The following is a 20,286-nucleotide window of genomic DNA, read 5'->3' as shown; positions in this document are numbered from 1 at the left end:
ATATTTTGCAAAAAAAGTTAAGTGAAAAAAGTCATGATTTAGATTTGCCAGCCATTTTATTTTGGGTGGTCACCAGTGCGACATAGGTAATATTTCTCCCAGCACGACTATTTTATCTCCAGTGTAAAATCAATACTCACCCCAGCATCTAAATCATCCTAAAGGGTGTTTCTTTGCCGTTTTTGGCTCTCGTAGAAGAGTTAAAGTGAACGGGGTGAATCTTTGCGAAAAATTCCCTACTATCTAGGCACGAAGCATTGCTATCGCAGCTAATGGCACCGTTAAAGAGCACTTCTTGGGAGAAATCGGAGCCCATCAAATTTATAGGGCCTTTTTTATGCAGTACACCAAGGTCTGAAGGATTTCTCTCTCTAGACTTATTTCCATAAGTGCCTCGGCTGCAAATAGCACACTCAGTGTGAATTCACAGCCCAGGCCCCACTGTCGGTCTGACCTACCAAACTGCGTGCCAAAAGGACATTGGCTAGAGTACAGTCAGACTTTTTTTCTCCCGATAACTTCCCTTTGTGTCTGAATGTAAGCTGAAATTAACAGTTAAGTCTGTCAATTGATTAATATAACCATAATTGATGTCCTAATATTCGTGATTTTAAATCACTTTAATTTGATTTATTCATAAATTTACTTCATTTACCATATTATTGTTTTTATGTTGCAGTGAATCACATTTATTAACATGATAACACAGTCACTTAACTCCTAGAAAGACTAAGAATTTTTCGACGTGTGTAGTTGTCTGTCTGTCCTGGCAGCAGTCAGCTCTATTGAACCGGCAACATGGTGGCCTCCTGCATAAACACATCTGCGTAGGGTTTCACCTGCATGGCCAGTGTGTGGTTGGCAGCCAGACTGCATGGTCAGCACAGCCATCGGTGATTCCTTGGTACTCTTGTTACTCTGGACTAAACGTTTACTATCTAAGTCACGAGATTCTGGAAACACAGATTTCAAGAGACTGTCAAGTGCTTGATCTCAGTGTGGTCGTGAAACAAAAGTCTCACTTTCTGACTCTCTCTCTTTGTGTGTCTTTCTACAGAAACAGGACAGTCTGAAAGTCCGAACCAGCCCAGTGAAGGCGACATCAAGGACCAGCCAGAAAATGGTGAGTGTACTGCTCACGTTTCCCAACACATCCAGAAATATACATGTACAGTATCTCACAGAAGTGAGTACACCCCTCACATTTTTGTAAATATTTTATATTACAGATTTTATTATATCTTTTCATGTGACAACACTGAAGAAATGACACTTTGCTACAATGTAAAGTAGTGAGTGTACAGCTTGTACAACAGTGTAAATTTGCTGTCCCCTCAAAATAACTCAACACACAGCCATTAATGTCTAAACCACAGGCCACAAAAGTGAGTACACCCATAAGTGAAAATGTCCAAATTGGGCCCAAAGTGTCAATATTTTGTGTGGCCACCATTATTTTTCAGCACTGCCTTAACCCTCTTGGGTATGGAGTTCACCAGAGCTTCACAGTTTGCCACTGGAGTCCTCTTCCACTCCTCCATGACGACATCACGGAGCTGGTAGATGTTAGAGATTTTGCACTCCTCCACCTTCCGTTTGAGGATGCCCCACAGATGTTCAATAGGGTTTAGGTCTGGAGATGTGCTTGGCCAATCCATCACCTTTACCCTCAGCTTCTTTAGCAAGGCAGTGGTCGTCTTGGAGTTGTGTTTGGGGTCGTTATCATGTTGAAATACTGCCCTGCGGCCCAGTCTCCGAAGAGAGGGGATCATGCTCTGCTCATTCATGGTTCCCTCAATGAACTGTAGTTCCCCAGTGCCGGCAGCACTCATGCAGCCCCAGACCATGACACTCCCACCACCATGCTTGACTATAGGCAAGACACACTTGTATTTGTACTCCTCACCTGGTTGCCGCCACACGCATGATACCATCTGAACCAAATAAGTTTATCTTGGTCTCATCAGACCACATGACATGGTACCAGTAATCCATGTCCTTAGTCTGCTTGTCTTCAGCAAGCTGTTTGTGGGCTTTCTTGTGCTCACCTTTAGAACAGGCTTCCTTCTGGGACAACAGCCATGCAGACCAATTTGATGCAGTGTGTGCGGCGTATGGTCTGAGCACTGACAGGCTAGATAAATAATTAGATAAATAAGAAATATAAAATAGAAATTTTATAAAATAGAATCAAGCCCTGCCCCTTTTTTCCTCATTGAATATTTTACTCAAAGTTCTTGTTAGCCACTTTAGCTAAAGGTGCTGGTCATATAATTAGATTATCATTAAAAAGTTTATTTATTTCACTAATTCCATTCAAAAAGTGAAACTTGTATATTATATTCATTCATTACACACAGACTGATATATTTCAAAGGTTTATTTCTTTTAATTTTGATGATTATAACTGACAACTAAGGAAAATCCCAAATTCAGTATCTCAGAAAATTAGAATATTACTTAAGACCAATACAAAGAAAGGATTTTAGAAATCTTGGCCAACTGAAAAGTATGGACATGAAAAGTATGAGCATGTACAGCACTCAATACTTAGTTGGGGCTCCTTTTGCCTGAATGCGGTGTGGCATGGAGTCGATCAGTCTGTGGCATTGCTCAGGTGTTATGAGAGCCCAGGTTGCTCTGATAGTGGCCTTCAGCTCTTCTGCATTGTTGGGTCTGGCTTATCACATCTTCATCTTCACAATACCCCATAGATTTTCTATGGGGTTAAGGTCAGGCGAGTTTGCTGGCCAATTAAGAACAGGGATACCATGGTCGTTAAACCAGGTACTGGTAGCTTTGGCACTGTGTGCAGGTGCCAAGTCCTGTTGGAAAATGAAATCTGCATCTCCATAAAGTTGGTCAGCAGCAGGAAGCATGAAGTGCTCTAAAACTTCCTGGTATATGGCTGTGTTGACCTTGGACCTCAGAAACACAGTGGACCAACACCAGCAGATGACATGGCACCCCAAACCATCACTGACTGTGGAAACTTTACACTGGACCTCAAGCAACGTGGATTGTGTGCCTCTCCTCTCTTCCTCCAGACTCTGGGACCCTGATTTCCAAAGGAAATGCAAAATTTACTTTCATCAGAGAACATAACTTTGGACCACTCAGCAGCAGTCCAGTCCTTTTTGTCTTTAGCACAGGCGAGGCACTTCTGATGCTGTCTATTATTCAAGAGTGGCTTGACACAAGGAATGTGACAGCTGAAACCCATGTCTTGCATACGTCTGTGCGTAGTGGTTCTTGAAGCACTGACTCCAGCTGCAGTCCACTCTTTGTGAATCTCCCCCACATTTTTGAATGTGTTTTGTTTCACAATCCTCTCCAGGGTGCGGTTATCCATATTGCTTGTACACTGTTTTCTACCACATCTTTTCCTTCCCTTCGCCTCTCTATTAATGTGCTTGGACACAGAGCTCTGTGAACAGCCAGCCTCTTTTGCAATGACCTTTTGTGTCTTGCCCTCCTTGTGCAAGGTGTCAATGGTCGTCTTTTGGATAACTGTCAAGTCAGCAGTCTTCCCCTTGATTGTGTAGCCTACAGAACTAGACTGAGAGACCATTTAAAGGCCTTTGCAGGTGTTTTGAGTTAATTAGCTGATTAGAGTGCGGCACCAGGTGTCTTCAATATTGAACCTTTTCACAATATTCTAATTTTCTGAGATACTGAATTTGGAATTTTCCTTAGTTGTCAGTTATAATCATCAAAATTAAAAGAAAGAAATATTTGAAATATATCAGTCTGTGTGTAATGAATGAATATAATATACAAGTTTTACTTTTTGAATGGAATTAGTGAAATAAATCAACTTTTTGATGATATTCTAATTATACAACCAGCACTGGTTTGCAAAACTTTTGCATGTCCTTTAAAATGCCAAGACTTGCTCTCTCCTCTGAGTAGATCAGCGTGAGTCTGTTTGTGAAAGCCCGAGGTGGGTGATTACTCTTAAGAGGATTGTGTTCGCGTAAACTTGTGCGAAAAGTGGCGTCTTTCCAGTGTAGACGGAGAATTGTTCTAAACGGCCTCTTTTAAAACAAACACAGAGAAGCAATTCCGCTGATTTTGTGTGTGTTTACAAATTATTAGCGGACAATGAAAAAGTCTGTGTCGACTGATTTACAGTTTGAGAAAACATAAACATGATGATTGAATGGAAACAGTTGCCTGTTTGCTTGAGTTTAAACAGAGAATGATGTTGAAAAGTCCCGCTTTATCCTCCCACAACCCCCCTGTATCTCTTATGTGTGTGTCACATACCACTGTATTATAAGGCATATTTTCCTCCTAACTTAAAGATTATCGCAGATGTGCCCCATGAAGCTTGAGCTATTATTTCCACGCCCTTGTGTGTGACACCAACGTCACCCTGTTTACTCAGATTAGAGGATACAGACAGATGAGTGTGTTCATCTCTCTCATCCTGCATGTAGCTGATATTATCTTTTCATCTCTCTCTCTCTCTCTCGTCGTTGAACTGAAGATCACCCCGTTGTGCTGATATAGGCTGCACATAATCACTCCACTAATGTCTTTTTTTCATATTTTCTCTCCTGCACAAACTCGCTCCATCTGGTATCTGTTGTATCTGTCGTCCATGATCTTCGGATTATTTCCAGTTTTGATCCAACGCAGTATAGGCCAGTCCCCATACAGAATTTCTGTCATCCTATTCAATCTGAGAATCAATACAATCTTTTTAATTCACAAAACTGGTCTCAGATCAGCAGCTTGACCTGCTGGAACTAAAAACAAAGTATCCAAACTTCTAACTTTTTTCACTTAAAGAGAATGAATCAACATCGTCATCATTTACTCATACTCACGATATTCCAAACCAATGTGTTTTTATGAGTGTGTGTGTGTGTGTGTGTATATATATATATATTCATGAGTCAAAAATATTATAATAAATTGTATAATTTAATAAAATTAATAAGTTATTAGATTTTATAGTGATTTATATGATATACATTTTGTGTATATGTGTATATATTTTTCTTTACAAATATTTTTAAATATATATGAAATTATTATATTACTGCATAAATTGTCTTCTAAAGCCATATGTGGGAGCTACAGAAGAAAGGAAAATCATATTTTCAGTTCCAAAGAAAAAACACAGTTATACGGGTTTGAAACAACATGAGGGTGAGTAAATTGACGAATTATTATTTTTCAGTGAACTATCCACTAACTCCTTTCAGTGCCTGTTAAACACTGTCAGACGTAGCCTAAAGCTGTCACAAACTTCCACCCCTTCCCTGTCACCACCTCTATTTCTCCCTCTCCGTCTATTTCTTGTCCCCAATGCAGGAAAACATGACCAACATTTTTTTCCATGGTTTGTTTTTGCTGGTAAACCCTGACCCTTGTGCTCCATGCTACGTGCACTTTCACAAAGCAGGCTGCTGTCTTTCTGGGACGGGGCAGCCATTGCACAATCCACAGACTATTAGATAAGGCCAGAGGATATCCTCTCCTTTACAAGCCCAGGAGAGAGAGTGGGGAGGTGAGAAATCCATAACAGAGAGCTCAAGAAAATGGAAAAGAATGTGAAAGGGACATTTAATAAAAAATAAAAAAGCTAGTAAAAATGTCTAAATTGTTTAAAGCCTCTCGTAGGCCCTGTTTACGGATAGTTGATAAATGTCAAGCAGTGGATACTTCATCTTAAGTATTTTAGATGAATCATCCACATTTTTACATTTTTCTTATGTTGTTTTTATTCGTAATTAAGGGACCATCACATATCTTGCTCTACCTCTAAAGCTACTTTCTGTCTCTGATGACATCATTGAGACATATGTGTGTTATTAGAAACTCACATTCACGTCTGGCTTCATTTTGCTACGTAATGCACTTTTCACTATATAATCAACTCACGCTAGAATATCCTGTTTTACTCATTTTAGTCACCTTTATTTATATATAGGACATTATACAATACAGATTGTTTCAAAGCAGCTTTACAGTGATAAACAAGAAAATAACAATCAGTGATGCAAACAGAATTCAATTCTGCTGTAAAGCAGCTCTAAAAAGACAATAGTAAACAGTCATTCAAGTGAAATCAGTTCAGTGTTGACCCAGTTCTGTACAATAACTGTGTTAAGTTAATCAATTATGAAATGAGTTCAATTCAGCTATAAAGCAGCTCTGGAGAAATCAGTGATGTCATTATACAGCTAAGGATGTGAAACGACTGTCTTTGATGACATCAAGGCCATGTATGCTATTAGGTCATGTAAACCAATATCAATTTAGGTATTGTTTTTGCTAACTCGCATTCATGTCTGGCTCTGTTCTGGTATGTAATGAGCACTTTCACTATCCAATCACTTCCCAAATGATAAAATCAAGCCCCGCCCCTTTTATTATTGAATATCCTGTTTTACTCATTCTTGATTTCTTAATCACATTCCTGATTAGTGCAGGTTATTCTGAGAAAAACACTCTTTGTTATTCTTAATCAAAATTAAAAACTTGCTCTGCCTCTTTCTCAATAACTTTCCGTCTCTGATGACATCACCAAGGCCATGCGTCTAACTAGATAAGATGTAAGCAAATAGCAATTTTGAATGGCTACATTCCTATACTTGACACATACTTTTCATTATCAAATCAATATTCGATGGACAAAATCAAGCACCGCACTTTTGTCTCATTTGAATATCATGTTTTAAAATTGCATTTAAATGGGTTTCATACTGTAAAGAAACTAAAAGTTCAATAAAACATTGTGGGATAGTGACCAAATCACCTCAAATCTTGATGTGGAATAAAAAAAGTTTGTTTTTGTCAATTACCCACATACAGTATAGGTTTGCTTCTTTTGTGGCCCAGTGTAGTTCCACTCTGTGCTCTTGTTGCTGCGCTGGAGGCTCGTTGAGGTCTCGGTGCTGCTGTGAAAGGCGAGCCCTGGCCCCTCCCTACATGTGTGTGTGCAGCGCTAAAGTGGACACAGCTGGGAGTGATTATCCATGTTGAGATATAGAAGCCCTGCCCCTTCCCTCGCCCCTGCCTCCCTATATGAGGCACTCATGGAAATGCCCTCAGTGAACTCCGGGTGCATATGCTCCCTATACTGGAATTCTAGTGACGAAGGCTCCTTCGTTCGTTCACTCTCTCCCTCCTCAGCTCCATTGCGTCATCCCTCCATTTTCCAAGTAATGGTGCGCCTCACTTCTGCTCTGTATTATTGTTGTTTCACAGTATGTACAGCTGTGTGGAAACTTTGACTTTTGCCTTTCTCGCTCTCGACCCTGTAGCCCATTGTCCTCGTCGCTTTGACGTTTTGTAATCTACCTTGACTTCCTGCCATATGTCCTCTAACATGCATCTCCTCTCCTTCTGATACCTCCCTGAACAAACTCTATCTCACTTCTTCTCAATCTCAGGGGCATCTGTGCAGGAATGCTCTCCGGGTCTGCAGTCTTTTAGCTCATGTCAGCACTTTCTCTTGCAATGAGCCGTAGATATTACCCCTCCCTCTGTCCCTCCCTCTATGTCTCTCCTTCTCTCTCTCTCTCTCTCTCTCTCTGTTTTTATTATTTATTATTCTGCCCGTCCACATGCTATATGTCTCCTCATCCAGCCGGTCAAGACTAAACTCATTTCTATTGTTGGTTTTATAGCTCGCCAGCCACCGAGCAGCAGAGGAAGCTGTTTAATAGCTAACATCACTTCCACTCAAGTTTTGTCTTGTCACCCCTTTCTATACATACATGGGGGGCATATTCATTGTAGCCATGGAGTTTACCAATGTGAACTCTGCTACAATTTGGTGCAGTAAAGGCCTAGGGTATACTTAATTTTCAGCGTTTCGCACTGTCTCATGCCTAGTAGAGCGCACAAGCCTTTCAAAGTATACTCCTTTGGCCGTGAGCATGGAAAGTCATGTTCGGTGCATACACACTATCTAGTGGACTTTTAAAATGCTCAAGTCACTCACACATGCGCTCTTGTATGTGCACAGTCCATACAGTCACAAAAATTCAGCTGCACATTGACGGGGTGTGTAGACAGTGTGTAGAAGTCACATGAATGGCCCGTTCAGGGCACAAGCAAGAAAAACTCAGTGTTCAGAAAGTCAAAGCTAGTACAAAGTCTAGTAAATGTTGGCAACCTCTTTAAGTTATTCTTGACTATGCCAATGAACATAGCATCGTGTGAAAGAAAATTTTCTTGCTTGCACCGACTGAAAACACATGAGAAACATCAAGAGACAGGAGAGGCTCTCGGACATTGCAGTAGGCTACTGGCCATTCATGTGGATTTGCATAAAACAGTTAATTGCTTTGATGCCGTGCATGGTGGATGCTGTTTAGCTGTTTTGACACCATTTAGCCCTTCACTGTGGCGTAGCCCTTCATGTATGACGCGCTCCATAAGCTTCACGGAAAGGAAACCGGGATGGCAGAAAGCGGCATCCTGTTTTTTTCCTTTATTTTACAAAAGTACAATGTTTTGTTTTTATTGTGAGTGTACACAAATAAAAACAGACCTGTTTCAAATGATGTCTTACTCTTATCTGTATGACCAAATAACAGAGCAGCTGTATGAGACAAAATCATCTGGCATTGTGCCGATTTAAGTTGTGGAAGTCACACTACTACAGTCCAGTGATGAAAAAAGGCATTTCTCAGTTCCAAAACTGAACCATATTTGCACATTAACATCTTATCGTACAGTTCTCTCTTCTGCAACTGCTACATTTCAATTGCAATCTAGTTAATTCTAATCAAGTGCATACTGTATGTAGAACATTGTAAGCTTGTGTCTAACTTTTGATGATTAACCTTGCCATATCAGCAGTTTTTGCCACAATATGTCAGAGCAGGTCATTACGGGATATGCAGTCCACGCTGACTGCATTTTTTGATTCTGTGGTGTTGAATGGTAGGACATTTAGGGTCGTCTGGTTGTCTGTGGTTGAATCTGAGGCTGATATGGGTTCCTCCAGAAGAGCAGCAGCCCGCAAGATGTGTGGCAGGTCCTGGCTCAGCCGTAGTCAGCACAATGAACACAGTAATTGTGGTCTGTCTGCTGAAAGAAGCAACCAACTTCTGTCTGCCGCACAAAGAATGTGTTTGACTGAGATACCACCACATATCATACTTAAAAATCATATAAGCTCATAGTGAACAGTGATTTCTTGGGCATCCTATGCATCTCTGTTTATGTGTGTGCTGCATCGCACCATGCCTCTGCCCCACTGTACTGCAGACACTAATGGGAACAAGTCCAGATGTGCTTTACCCTCTGTGTCACTCTAAACACTCCCTATTCCCTTCTCTCTGGGACTGGGACTGTGTGTGTGTGTGTGTGAGTGAGTGTGTTATTGACAATAAGGTTATCTTTCCTATGTGTTGTCATGTTCATTCCGATAACAGTTTTTCCTCCTCTTTCATTTTGTCTCCTAGGGCACCTTGGCTTCCAGGACAGTTTCGTCACATCAGGTGTCTTCACCGTCTCTGAGCTTGTGCGAGTCTCACAGAGTAAGCTCTCCTCAACTCATTGTCCATTGAAAAAATATTCCTATTTTTGTTTTTTTTTATCAGTTAAAATATCCAAAAGTCCTTAAAACAAGATAAATTTACTATGTAGTGTTGCTTCTCAAGATACAATATCAATACGAGTGTATTTTGTCTTACTGCACAGGTGTATTTGTTTTCTTTTACCTATAAACAAAGTTTAAAAAGACAAAATATGGGTCAGTGAGGTTACTGAGGTTGGATAATGATTAAATTTGAATGATTCCGATTCTGCTTATTGATTTAGATTCTTATCGATTCCTAATTTCAATTCCAAAAAGGTTAAAAAATATATATATATCATTCACATTTATTGAAATTAAGTTTTGTTGCAAAATATTTCATTGTAGCTGAACAAAAATCAACAGACTAAAGAACACTTAAACCAAGAAATTTTGCCTATGGTTTAAAAATACCATAGCAAAAACAACTAGCCTAATATAAATTTCAAGCATTATTAAAGACAAGTAAATACTCAGTAATTAAAAAAAGAACAAATAAACAAATTAGCAATTGCACAAATAAATACAACTGAACAAAGATACGATTGAAGTAAACATTGTTTTTAGATTTTCAGATATTTAGGTACAGAAACTGTAATCAAATATAAAATAACACTGGATTTTATAAAATAAAATATACATTACAAATATAGTTACAAAAGTTATTTAGTCCAGTTATTACACTATTACACTTATTTAAAAAAAAAAAATCCCAAAAATGCAGTTATTGATTATAACAACTTGAATACATCACATGAACGTGTTTTTAAATTCTGAATTAAAGTCATTTTGAAAAAACATTTTAGTTCATGTCATGTGGTGTGACTTCCCCCAAATGTATATGATATTTATAAATTAATGATTCATGATATTTATCATCAAAAAGGTTCTCTTAGACCTGCTTCTCCTGTACATGAGACCAGCAGCAGATTAAAACCACAACATCTGAAGCACCCTTGTTCAAACACCTTAAATTCAGCCCAAAGGTAGGATGAGCTAGTGATTAACCAGTGTGCTGGAGGAAAGCTTCTCCGGTTTCTCACTGCTGTTTTCTGAACAATGGGCTGAATCCACTATCCCTCCACTCATTAGAAATCGAAACACCAGCGAAATGCACCAGTCAGCTGAAAGTTCTTCAGTGCAGTGCGGTTCAACCATACTTGGACTCTCTAAAGTACAAACTAAGTTTTTCTTTTGTGCAGCCTTTTTAATGTCTCTTTTAAAGCTCTGATTTTGTTATCCGTAAATAAATTGTACAGTTATGAGGATGCAGTTTTTCAGATGTTATATATTTTAGTAAAGTGAAGAAAGCGAGAAGGCAAGTATTTTCACAACTTGAGAAAACAAACAAGTAATTCCCAGATTGATAGAATGATTAAGACAAAATAAAGAAGAAGGAAAGCAGATTTTCCCGAGGAGGCATGTAGCAAGGAGGGAGGATGGGAAGGGAGTAGAAAACGTGACCTTTAAAAATTGCAGACGTCCACGGTGGAGAGTGACAGAGCGCAGCACGATCCATACGTGCCTGTCGATACCCGCTAACAATAGCCGATCCAAAGCGCCTGTCAGCACTCGCTGGAGCCTTCTGATCAAAGGTGCATTGATCACACTCCTTCGTGACCTAATCCCGGGCAAAGGAGAGAAGAAGAGGGTGTCATGGGGCCCGGGCAAAGAGCCCACCGTGGTCTCACCTCACAGTCTGCCTTCAAAAACCCTCAAAGTGCCTGCCAACGCAAAGACAGCGTCTGGAGAAAACAAACATTTGGGTGCCACCACATTCTGGCGGCGTGACAGCAGACGGGAGGAAGGAAATGCAGGGGTCAACGTGAGTCCAGCATGCATGTGTGAGGTGGTGCAAAAGGATGTGATGGATGTGGAAAATGATGAAGGGTATCGGGAGAGAGAGAGGAAGACAGATATTAAAACTCAGCCAGTACTGTGCTGCATCAGAACTCCTGGCGTATGATGGTAACAAGATTAAGGAATATGCATAATTGATCCAGCTCTGCAGAGAGATTGGCTTTTATCCTAACATCTGTGACACACTGAGAAGAAAAGCAAATGCTGGGTGGCATATGCTGGATGTTCAATTCAAATCAAAGTGTTCTGCTCTCTTTTTCCCATAATTCTCTTTATTCTCCTCTCCTCTCCACAGTCCAGTGGCTTTTAGTCGGCAGGGGGTTGCCAATGTGGGTCTAAAGAGCATATTACACTTGAGTCCCACAGGAAGAAGAATTTAGTGAAGTGCCATTCAAAGAAATTCAACACAGGTAATGCATTCTGGGAAATTCTTCCACCGTGGCCCACAAAAGATGTCAACACAAATTTTGAATGTTCGCTTGTTTGAATTTTTAAAAAACATTTGAAACCTTGAAGATAGATAGATAGACAGACAGATAGATAGATAGATAGATAGATAGATAGATAGATAGATAGATAGATAGATAGATAGATAGATAGATAGATAGATAGATAGATAGATAGATAGATAGATAGATAGATAGATAGATAGATAGATAGATAGATAGATAGATAGATTTCCCAGAATGCATCACTTTTGTTGAATTTCATTCAATTCTGTAAACCCCCTTCCTAGAATTTCTATTATAATTCCAATTCAAGTTTATTTGGGCCATGGCCCATTCATTCAAATTCACACTCGTGAATCAAAAGGGAGCCAGTTCTTCAAATCTGAATTTTGCAGTAATTCACAACAATGATCCACAAATCACCTCAGCAGAAATTCTTGAAAACTCTACATCATGTTCCACCCTCTGCGGAATGGCGGGAGAGTTGACTGTCTCACCCTCCTGCATCAACCTCTTTCCCTCTTTAATGGGCAATACCATCTAAGAAGTTCAGCAGTCAGCAAAGCCCACAGTTAGCATAAGTCCTCTAACAGGATTGCTCCCGATGGAGTGGCTGTGAATTAAAGTGCTGTATGCATGCACACTCATGACTTTGGTAGCTTTGTGGAAGGTACCGAGATGATGCTGTTGATTGAAGTGAATAGGGTAAGTGCACCAGATTGGAAGATGGGTAGAAGAGGTGTACTGAAGTGGCTTATGAATTGCCCAGAGGAGTTCCATCGGGGCTTCTGTGTGGGAGCGTCTGGCAGATTTATTTAAGCGAATGGGGAAGGGGTTGAGTGCAGGCTCGTGCCCGTTCAGAAGATGAAAGGTCGTGATATTGAATGGACAACGGGCTGCCTTAGCTCTTCCCTGACTATACACTATGACCTTGGCTTTGTGCACCCATTACACAATTCAGTGGCAGCCCAATCGAATCTGCTTCTGTCGATCAATATCCTATTAAAGCACCACACAAAAAAGGAGAGGAAGGGAACGAGAGAGAGAAGGAGGGGCGGTTGGGAGTAGGGGAGAGCGAAATGAAAGTCTCCATAAAGTTAGCCGCTACAGCTACGTTTTTGTAAATGGAACTCCACATAATTGGCCAGTCGATACCAAGCTGGGGTAATTTCGGAGATTGGGTCCACCTTTCCATATCCTCCTCCCTCCCTCTGCTCCTCCTTCATCAGCTATTCCCTTCTACCTTGTTGAGTCTTACAGTGTCTGTGTTCTTAAATGTTCCCAGGAAGAGCCTCTATTACCTAGAGTTTGTTTTTTCACTACAGCTGGCCTCTGTATGAAGTCAGACACTGTCACTTCACAGCTTGGCACACCGTCAAGCTCAGGTGAGCAAGAGGACTTGTATGTGAGCCAGTTTTACTGTTGCTGCCGCCCACTCAGAGCCTCTCCAGAGGAGATTGCGAGGGCTACAGAAAGAGACAGGAGAGGATACAGGATTAGGATGAGGTTATTGTTATTAGTGCGCCTGCAAGAGCCTCGCAGAAATGTTGGCAAGCAACAAGGCAGTGTGGTCCAGGGGCAGGGACACCTGGAAATCCCTGGGTGAAGGCCGGGCGCTGGCACGCACCATTAAGCCATATGACCGAACAGGGGGAGCAGATGAATTATGGAGTAGGAGAGGGGCCGCCGCGACAGAGACACTGCCGAGCAGCACCGGTGGGGATACGCCCACCAGTCTTGTCAGCACTGTGCCAACACTGGGCCAAAGCCTGCCAGTGGGCAGTGCCATCTGCAGCGAAATACACACACAGGGATTGAATCTTATAAACGCTAGCTTGCCGCGAGATGCCCTACATTTTCACGTTAATAAAGTTAAGGATAAAGATGATCATTGATGTACTTTAAGTGACATGTAGTGCACAATGATCATAGCACATAGCTCACTCATTGCAGGTGTCAATCAAGCAACCTGCTGATTATTAGTCCTGTTCTTCACAGTGTTTTTAACAGTAGTAATATGCTGAGTCCAGGACTACATTCTCTTCTACTTCTTAACCTCCGTCAACTGGACACTGACCTGCAGACTCCTCCAGCGAGGTTCCTGCTGCCTTCTCTCCTCATTTGATTTGATGGGAAACTTTACAGTGAACGCATAAGGTCTGGCCCCATGCGAACCTTCTTCTCCAGACTGAGAACTCTGAACCTATGCTGTAGGTCTATAACCACACAGGAGCTGATCCAGCAGAAAACCCCACTGAAGACCTGTCAAAGCTCACCAACTTCAGACCAGCTCTAGATGAGATCCCATCACGCCACAGTCCTCTCACTCAATAAAGCGATGAGGAGTAAGGCGGAGGCAAGAAGGGGTGAACAGACGTCCAGGGTTTTTGAAGTTGATTGCTACTGCCTTTGTTGTCAAATGCTTCAATTTGAAAATCCGGCCTGAACAAAAGCCGATTTTTTTTCTCTCTCTTTCTCTTCCTCCTCCCCCTGCTCTTTTCAAATGAATAGCCTCCCCAGCTTTTGTAGAAGCTTTAGTGGCCAGTGTTTGGGTGGAGGGGAGGAGTATGTCTGTTTGTGTGTGTATGTTAAGAGGGATTTTCAACCCTTGAGACAAGAGACTACACCAAAAAACCTCTGCCACATCCAGTAGACTCGGTCACTTTACTGTCCCAACAACAAACTTCCTGTATCTTGCTGGCCTTCAGTCTGAAATCTTTTGACTGGTTCTCTTTTACTACACTTTTACCTTGCTATCTACAAAACTTACTACATGTTTAAGCAGGGATGCATGATATATCTGTACCATATCTGTAAATATTGGAGATATTTAATTCAAATTTGTATGTAATTTAAAAATATTTTTATATTAAGATTTCCTTTTTCTGTCATCTAATAAATGATAAAATTACCTTTGTTGACATCCCCCAAGGGAGTTTTTGTCAGGTTTAGCGAACTAATGTGGCCGTTTTTATTTGTCCCCGATGCATAGCTAAGTAAAGTCTCACACTGCACTGCCATTCCTCTGCACTAAGTAAATAGAATAGATTGAAACATTTTGCTAATGTACTTTGCGCCCAGCAACTTGAAAGGTAAAGCAGTAAAGATCAGAGTGAGAGAGAACAGAAGGGAAAGGAGAGACGAGAGAGAGAGATCAATGCCGGCCTGATAGCCACAGGCTTCATTTGGAATCCTCCAAGCGAAAGCACTTGATAAAGCCTTTAAGAGGTAGAGACTGCGGATTACCTTTATGATTGATTTCCATTCCAGTCAGACAGACTGCAGTGTGGTCATTTTTCTACCCAAACTGCAGCAGCAGGGCCAGCCGCTCGGCGCAAGTGTGTATGTGTGTGCGCGTCGAGGGCCGGCTGAGTTACTGCAGCCCAGTGCCCAGGTTAGCTCTCACACAAATTACTTCACATCCTACTATTAGCCATGCAAATGCAGCCGGCTTTACTGCTTGTCATAAATAATCCGTGCCACCACTTCTATTAGAGCAAAGGACCGCCCACCCCCCTCCAAAAAAAAGTTAACATAAAGAGATGACTCAGAAATTATAGCACTTCCTTTCTCACTTCCTACGTATCCAACTTTTAGCTTGTTGGCTAGTGCACCGGCTCTCTCTCCCTCCCTTGGTCCAACTTGCCCCTTTAGCTGTGTCCTCTTCCAATGTTAATTAGGCAGCCCATTACCGTGTCTATCACAGTCTTCCACGCTGACGTCCGCCCGACTCCCCCCCCCCCCCCCACACACACACACACATACATACATCTCTCTCTTTACGCCTGGGCCTGGCTTATTAGGTATGCAGGACCAGGGCCGCTCTCTTACACATTCGTGCTGTCCTCATCAAAAAATAGTGGTCTCAGTCACCATGAATATAAAGAGGCATCACGGCTTTATGTACTGTATGACAAAGGCGTTTGATAGAGCGCTGCTCACCGATGACCTACAGAAAGGGGCAAGGGGGATTTGCAGCTTGTGGCAACTCGCTCTGGAAGGAAAGTTTTGTAACCAGTACAAGTATTTAAGCAATTGTGTGTTAACATTTTCTATCTATCTATCTATCTATCTATCTATCTATCTATCTATCTATCTATCTATCTATCTATCTATCTATCTATCTATCTATCTATCTATCTATCTATCTATCTATCTATCTATCTATCTATCTATCTATCTATCTGTCTGTCTGTCTGTCTGTCTGTCTGTCTGTCTTTTTCTATCTATCTATCTATCTGTCTGTCTGTCTGTCTGTCTGTGTCTGTCTGTCTATCTATCTATCTATCTATCTATCTATCTATCTATCTATCTATCTATCTATCTATCTATCTATCTATCTGTCTGTCTGTCTGTCTGTCTATCTATCTTTGAAGGTTTTATTTTAAGCTAGACTAACAAGAAAAATGTGTTTGGTGTGAGCTAAATCAGCAGTTTATGATACTGTTGTTGTCAGATTTTATTGTTGATTTGTAATTGAAATGTAAGCTTGCCATACAGCCAAGATGGCTGTTGAGTGAACTAACTTGCTCCAAAAAGGACTTTAACTTTAATTTTACTTTTTTTTAGTAAAAGTAGTAAAAGATCTGATGCTTCAGATTGTTTTTCACAGTTGACTTTTAATCACAGTTATTGACATTTGTTCTCTTTTTTGTGTGTGGCAGCGCCCATTGCAGCAGGGACGGGGCCCAACTTCTCGTTGGCAGACTTGGACAGCTCTTCCTACTACAGTATGAGCCCTGGGGCCATGAGGCGCCCCCTACCCAGCACTTCTTCTAGCAGGTATGCATTCAAAAGTCACGCACACACTCTCTCTCCTTCACTCTGAGTCTTAATTAATCAGCCAAGGCAGAGATTGATGTGTTGGCTGAGCGTTCGAAGAGGCTGCAGGAGTCTGAGCTACACAAGCTTCCAGCATATGTGTGTCCACCTGGAACCTTCTCCCTCCGCCACCCGCTCAGCCTACAGGCCAGTCACGTGCACACACACACAGAGACACACAGACGCTGGTCCCCAATGTTAAACCGCACTACGTGGCACCCCCGCACACAAGGTGTGTGGACAGATGCGTGTATGTTTGGACACGTGTGTGTGCACAGCTGAAACGCAGCGTATAAGCAGTCACTGTGATTTCACTTATGGGGCAAATTTCGCTGTCACTTTTACATAACACAGCATACCTAAAATCAACAACAAACACAGAAGTACATAAACATTTGTGTGAATATGTAACGCACATTGGAAAATACAACAATCATCATGTGTATGTTCATTAGTCATTTCCATGAAGTACATTTGTTGAATATGACAGAATGCACTCATCAGTAAGTGGACGTTACATTGTTGTGGGGCATTATAAGTGCCTTTGATGCACAACATTGTAGTTTAGAGCACTAACTCGCAGGTTTTTGAGCCCATGTGTGCACGCTCACATGCATCTGTGTGTGTGTACATGTGTGCGTCTGCCCACATGCTTCAGTGGCCTCTTCAGCCAGGCCTGCCAAAGCAAACATCTGGAATAAGGACCCTGTGTGTGGCTGCATGCTAGAAACTAATTAAGCGATTATGAGTGAAAAACACCAGTAGGCCTTACATTAACAAATAAATGTCAGAGCTCAGCTTACAGCAGATAACTCACACACACATGACCACCAGCCTCCAGTGATTCCTCACTTCTTTAATGTGTGTGTGTGTTCATGTTTTTTTTTTTGTTTTTTTTATCCCGATGGGGACTTCAACCTGAATGAACACAGACTCATGGGGACTCGTATCACCGTGGGGAACTAAATTGAGGTCCCTATGAGGAAACAAGCTTATAAATCATACAGACTGAGGTTTTTTTTTTTTTTTTTTGGAAAATGTAAAAAAAAATGCAGAAAGTTTTCTGTGATGGGTAGGTTTGGGGGTAGGGATAGTGTAAGGGAATAGAATATACAGTACAGTATAAAAACCATTACGTCTATGGAGAGTCCCCATAAAGATAGTAAACCAGACATAATTCTACACTAATTATATCTATTCTAAAACAAAATTGTAATCTTTCATTGAAACAACTTTTTTTGCCTCAAATAACCTTTCTTCTGTAAACAAAGCTGTGTGTGTGTGTGTATATATATATATATATATATATATATATATATATATATATATATATATATATATATATATATATATATCACTTGCTATTTTTATTTATAGATTATATTTATTGACGTGAATTTTTTCATATTTTTAATAATTTATTAAAAAACATTTTAACATATGGATCTCTTTAATAAAAGATGTATTATTTACAGAATAGTGTGGGTGAGGAAAAAAACAATGATAATAAATAATATCATAACACTTTTCATTATCCAATCACATCCTCAATTGGTAAAATCAAGCCCCGTCCCTAAAATACATCACATTAAGACATTAAATGCTTTCTGAATGCCGTTTAATGTTGCCTATATCAGAATGAAATGCATTTGATTTTATTTCTCTTTTATGTCTCTTTTTTTGTCACACAGTTCTGCAAAGCGTATCAAATGCATGGAGGATGAGGTGGACAGCCCGGGAGAGGAGTCCTACTACCCAGGTCAGGGACGCTCGCCTGGCAGCGGCAGCCAAGCCAGCAGCTGGCATGAAGTGGAGCCAGGTAACCGTCCACCCTGAAAGCCAGCCTCACACAAACACACACACACATATATTCACAGTCTCTCACACTGTGGGGTTGCGGGTGGAGAGCGAGCGATCGGATCTGCTGTGTGTGTGTTTGTGCATCCTGTGGTGTGTGCTGGTTGTGGGACGGCAACAGCTGTGTGGGGATTATTTCTGTTTCTTCTTCTTCTTTTTTTGGGGGAGGGGTTTCAGCATCTCTGATCCGTCTCTACGGGCATGACATTTCGGAGATGGCACCCTCAAACTCAAATGGCACCTCATTTGTTTTTCTTTTTTAAAGATTTACAGCGCCTGCCCCCCTCAGTCCATCTCAGAAGTTAACCATAGATTGCTTATAGATACAGGCTCATTTAACTTCATATCCATGTGTCTACTAATAATGCTAACAATGTATGAAGGGTATGTGTGTGGATTTGAATGTTGAGTGCTGATTCATCCTGGAACACGTGCAAGTGTCCTATGAACCCCGCCGCATTGCCACAGAGCAGAGGACTGTAAATCTGTCCTGCTCCAAAGCATCTTCAATCAAGACTCGCTCTCCCTCCATATTAGAAACAGACACCGCATAGTGGACAGAGATAGAGTGAAAACATGCATCACATATTATAGCCAGGTCAGGACAGAGCTAAAGCTAAGTGGGCATGATTAAGAGAATCATTGAAGGAGCTGAATGATTCTGATTCCAGTTGCACTTAAAGATTCTAGTTCTTTAATGATTAATTTACTGATTCTTTTGGTACTTTATAGTTCCAACAGGCATTTAGTACCAGTTCTGGAAGAAACACAATGAAAGTAATGACTTATGATTTACTGAGTCAAAAGGTGATTTGTTTATTACACTGTTAATTACACTGCCCAGAAGTTTTTCACGCTTTCCGCACAGATTTTTAGAGGAAATCTGGGAAATTTACAATGAATGAATTTTAACTTGATAAATTTAATCAGAAATATAATATTTAAATATTATAGATTAAATTTATTTTAATTGTAAATTATTTAATATAGAATATTTTTGTATTTCATAAATTATTAATCAAAAAATAAAATATATAAATTATATAAAATATTATATTAATATAAAAAATACATCTTACATTTATATAATTATATTTCATACTACTTAATATTATATTATTATATTATATTTTTAGATTAATATTATCTTTATTTTAAGTATAGACATATATTTCACTATTTTAACTTATTTTATATATTAAAATATTTTTAAAATATTTAATAGTTTTATATTATAATATCATAGAAGTATATAACATAAATAATGTTTTAAATGTGTATATGTATGAAATTTTATATTAAATATTATTACATATATAATATTACAGATGAAACGCTATGAAAATTACACAATGGATTTAATCTCATAAAGGATGCGATTGGTTGAGTTAAATAACCCGCTAGCAAAGCTCTTAAGTTTACCGGTGTTCATTCAGCTCTTCAGTGCACCCAGTTCAAACAGCAATGCACAACATTAATGACTATGACTGGGACAGTCATATACATCACATTATAAAGAGAACACTATTATAATAAAACGTTGTGAATTCTTTGAGTTTATTTGCTGTGTAGACATATTTTGTTTACAGAGCACTACCTGTGGAAGAATACAGTCAGACAGTGAAGGAATTTAGGAAAATTCAGAGAAGAAAACCCTAAGACAAAGTGTGTGTATGTGTGTGTGTAATCTGAGTGTGTGGCTGTCTGGCAGGTTCTGGACACATCATATCTGACATGAATGGTTGAACTGCT

At 40.2% G+C, this 20,286-nt stretch overlaps 1 protein-coding gene across 5 annotated transcripts in view; it reads left to right on the top strand.

Annotated features, from left to right (window-relative positions):
- The window catches only part of nfia (nuclear factor I/A), a 133,773-nt gene that overhangs the window by 77,170 nt on the left and 36,317 nt on the right, over positions 1-20,286 (top strand). For all 5 annotated transcript variants that reach the window (XM_067396070.1, XM_067396072.1, XM_067396073.1 and 2 more), the window contains exons 3-6: positions 1,058-1,123; positions 9,435-9,509; positions 16,521-16,638; positions 18,369-18,496. In XM_067396070.1, the coding sequence (XP_067252171.1) occupies positions 1,058-1,123; positions 9,435-9,509; positions 16,521-16,638; positions 18,369-18,496 (387 nt within the window). The remainder of the gene's footprint in view (positions 1-1,057; positions 1,124-9,434; positions 9,510-16,520; positions 16,639-18,368; positions 18,497-20,286) is intronic.

This window comes from Chanodichthys erythropterus, chromosome 10 (genome assembly GCF_024489055.1).
Source record: "Chanodichthys erythropterus isolate Z2021 chromosome 10, ASM2448905v1, whole genome shotgun sequence".
Taxonomy (NCBI): Eukaryota; Metazoa; Chordata; class Actinopteri; order Cypriniformes; family Xenocyprididae; genus Chanodichthys; species Chanodichthys erythropterus.
This window is presented reverse-complemented; position numbering and strand designations above follow the sequence as displayed.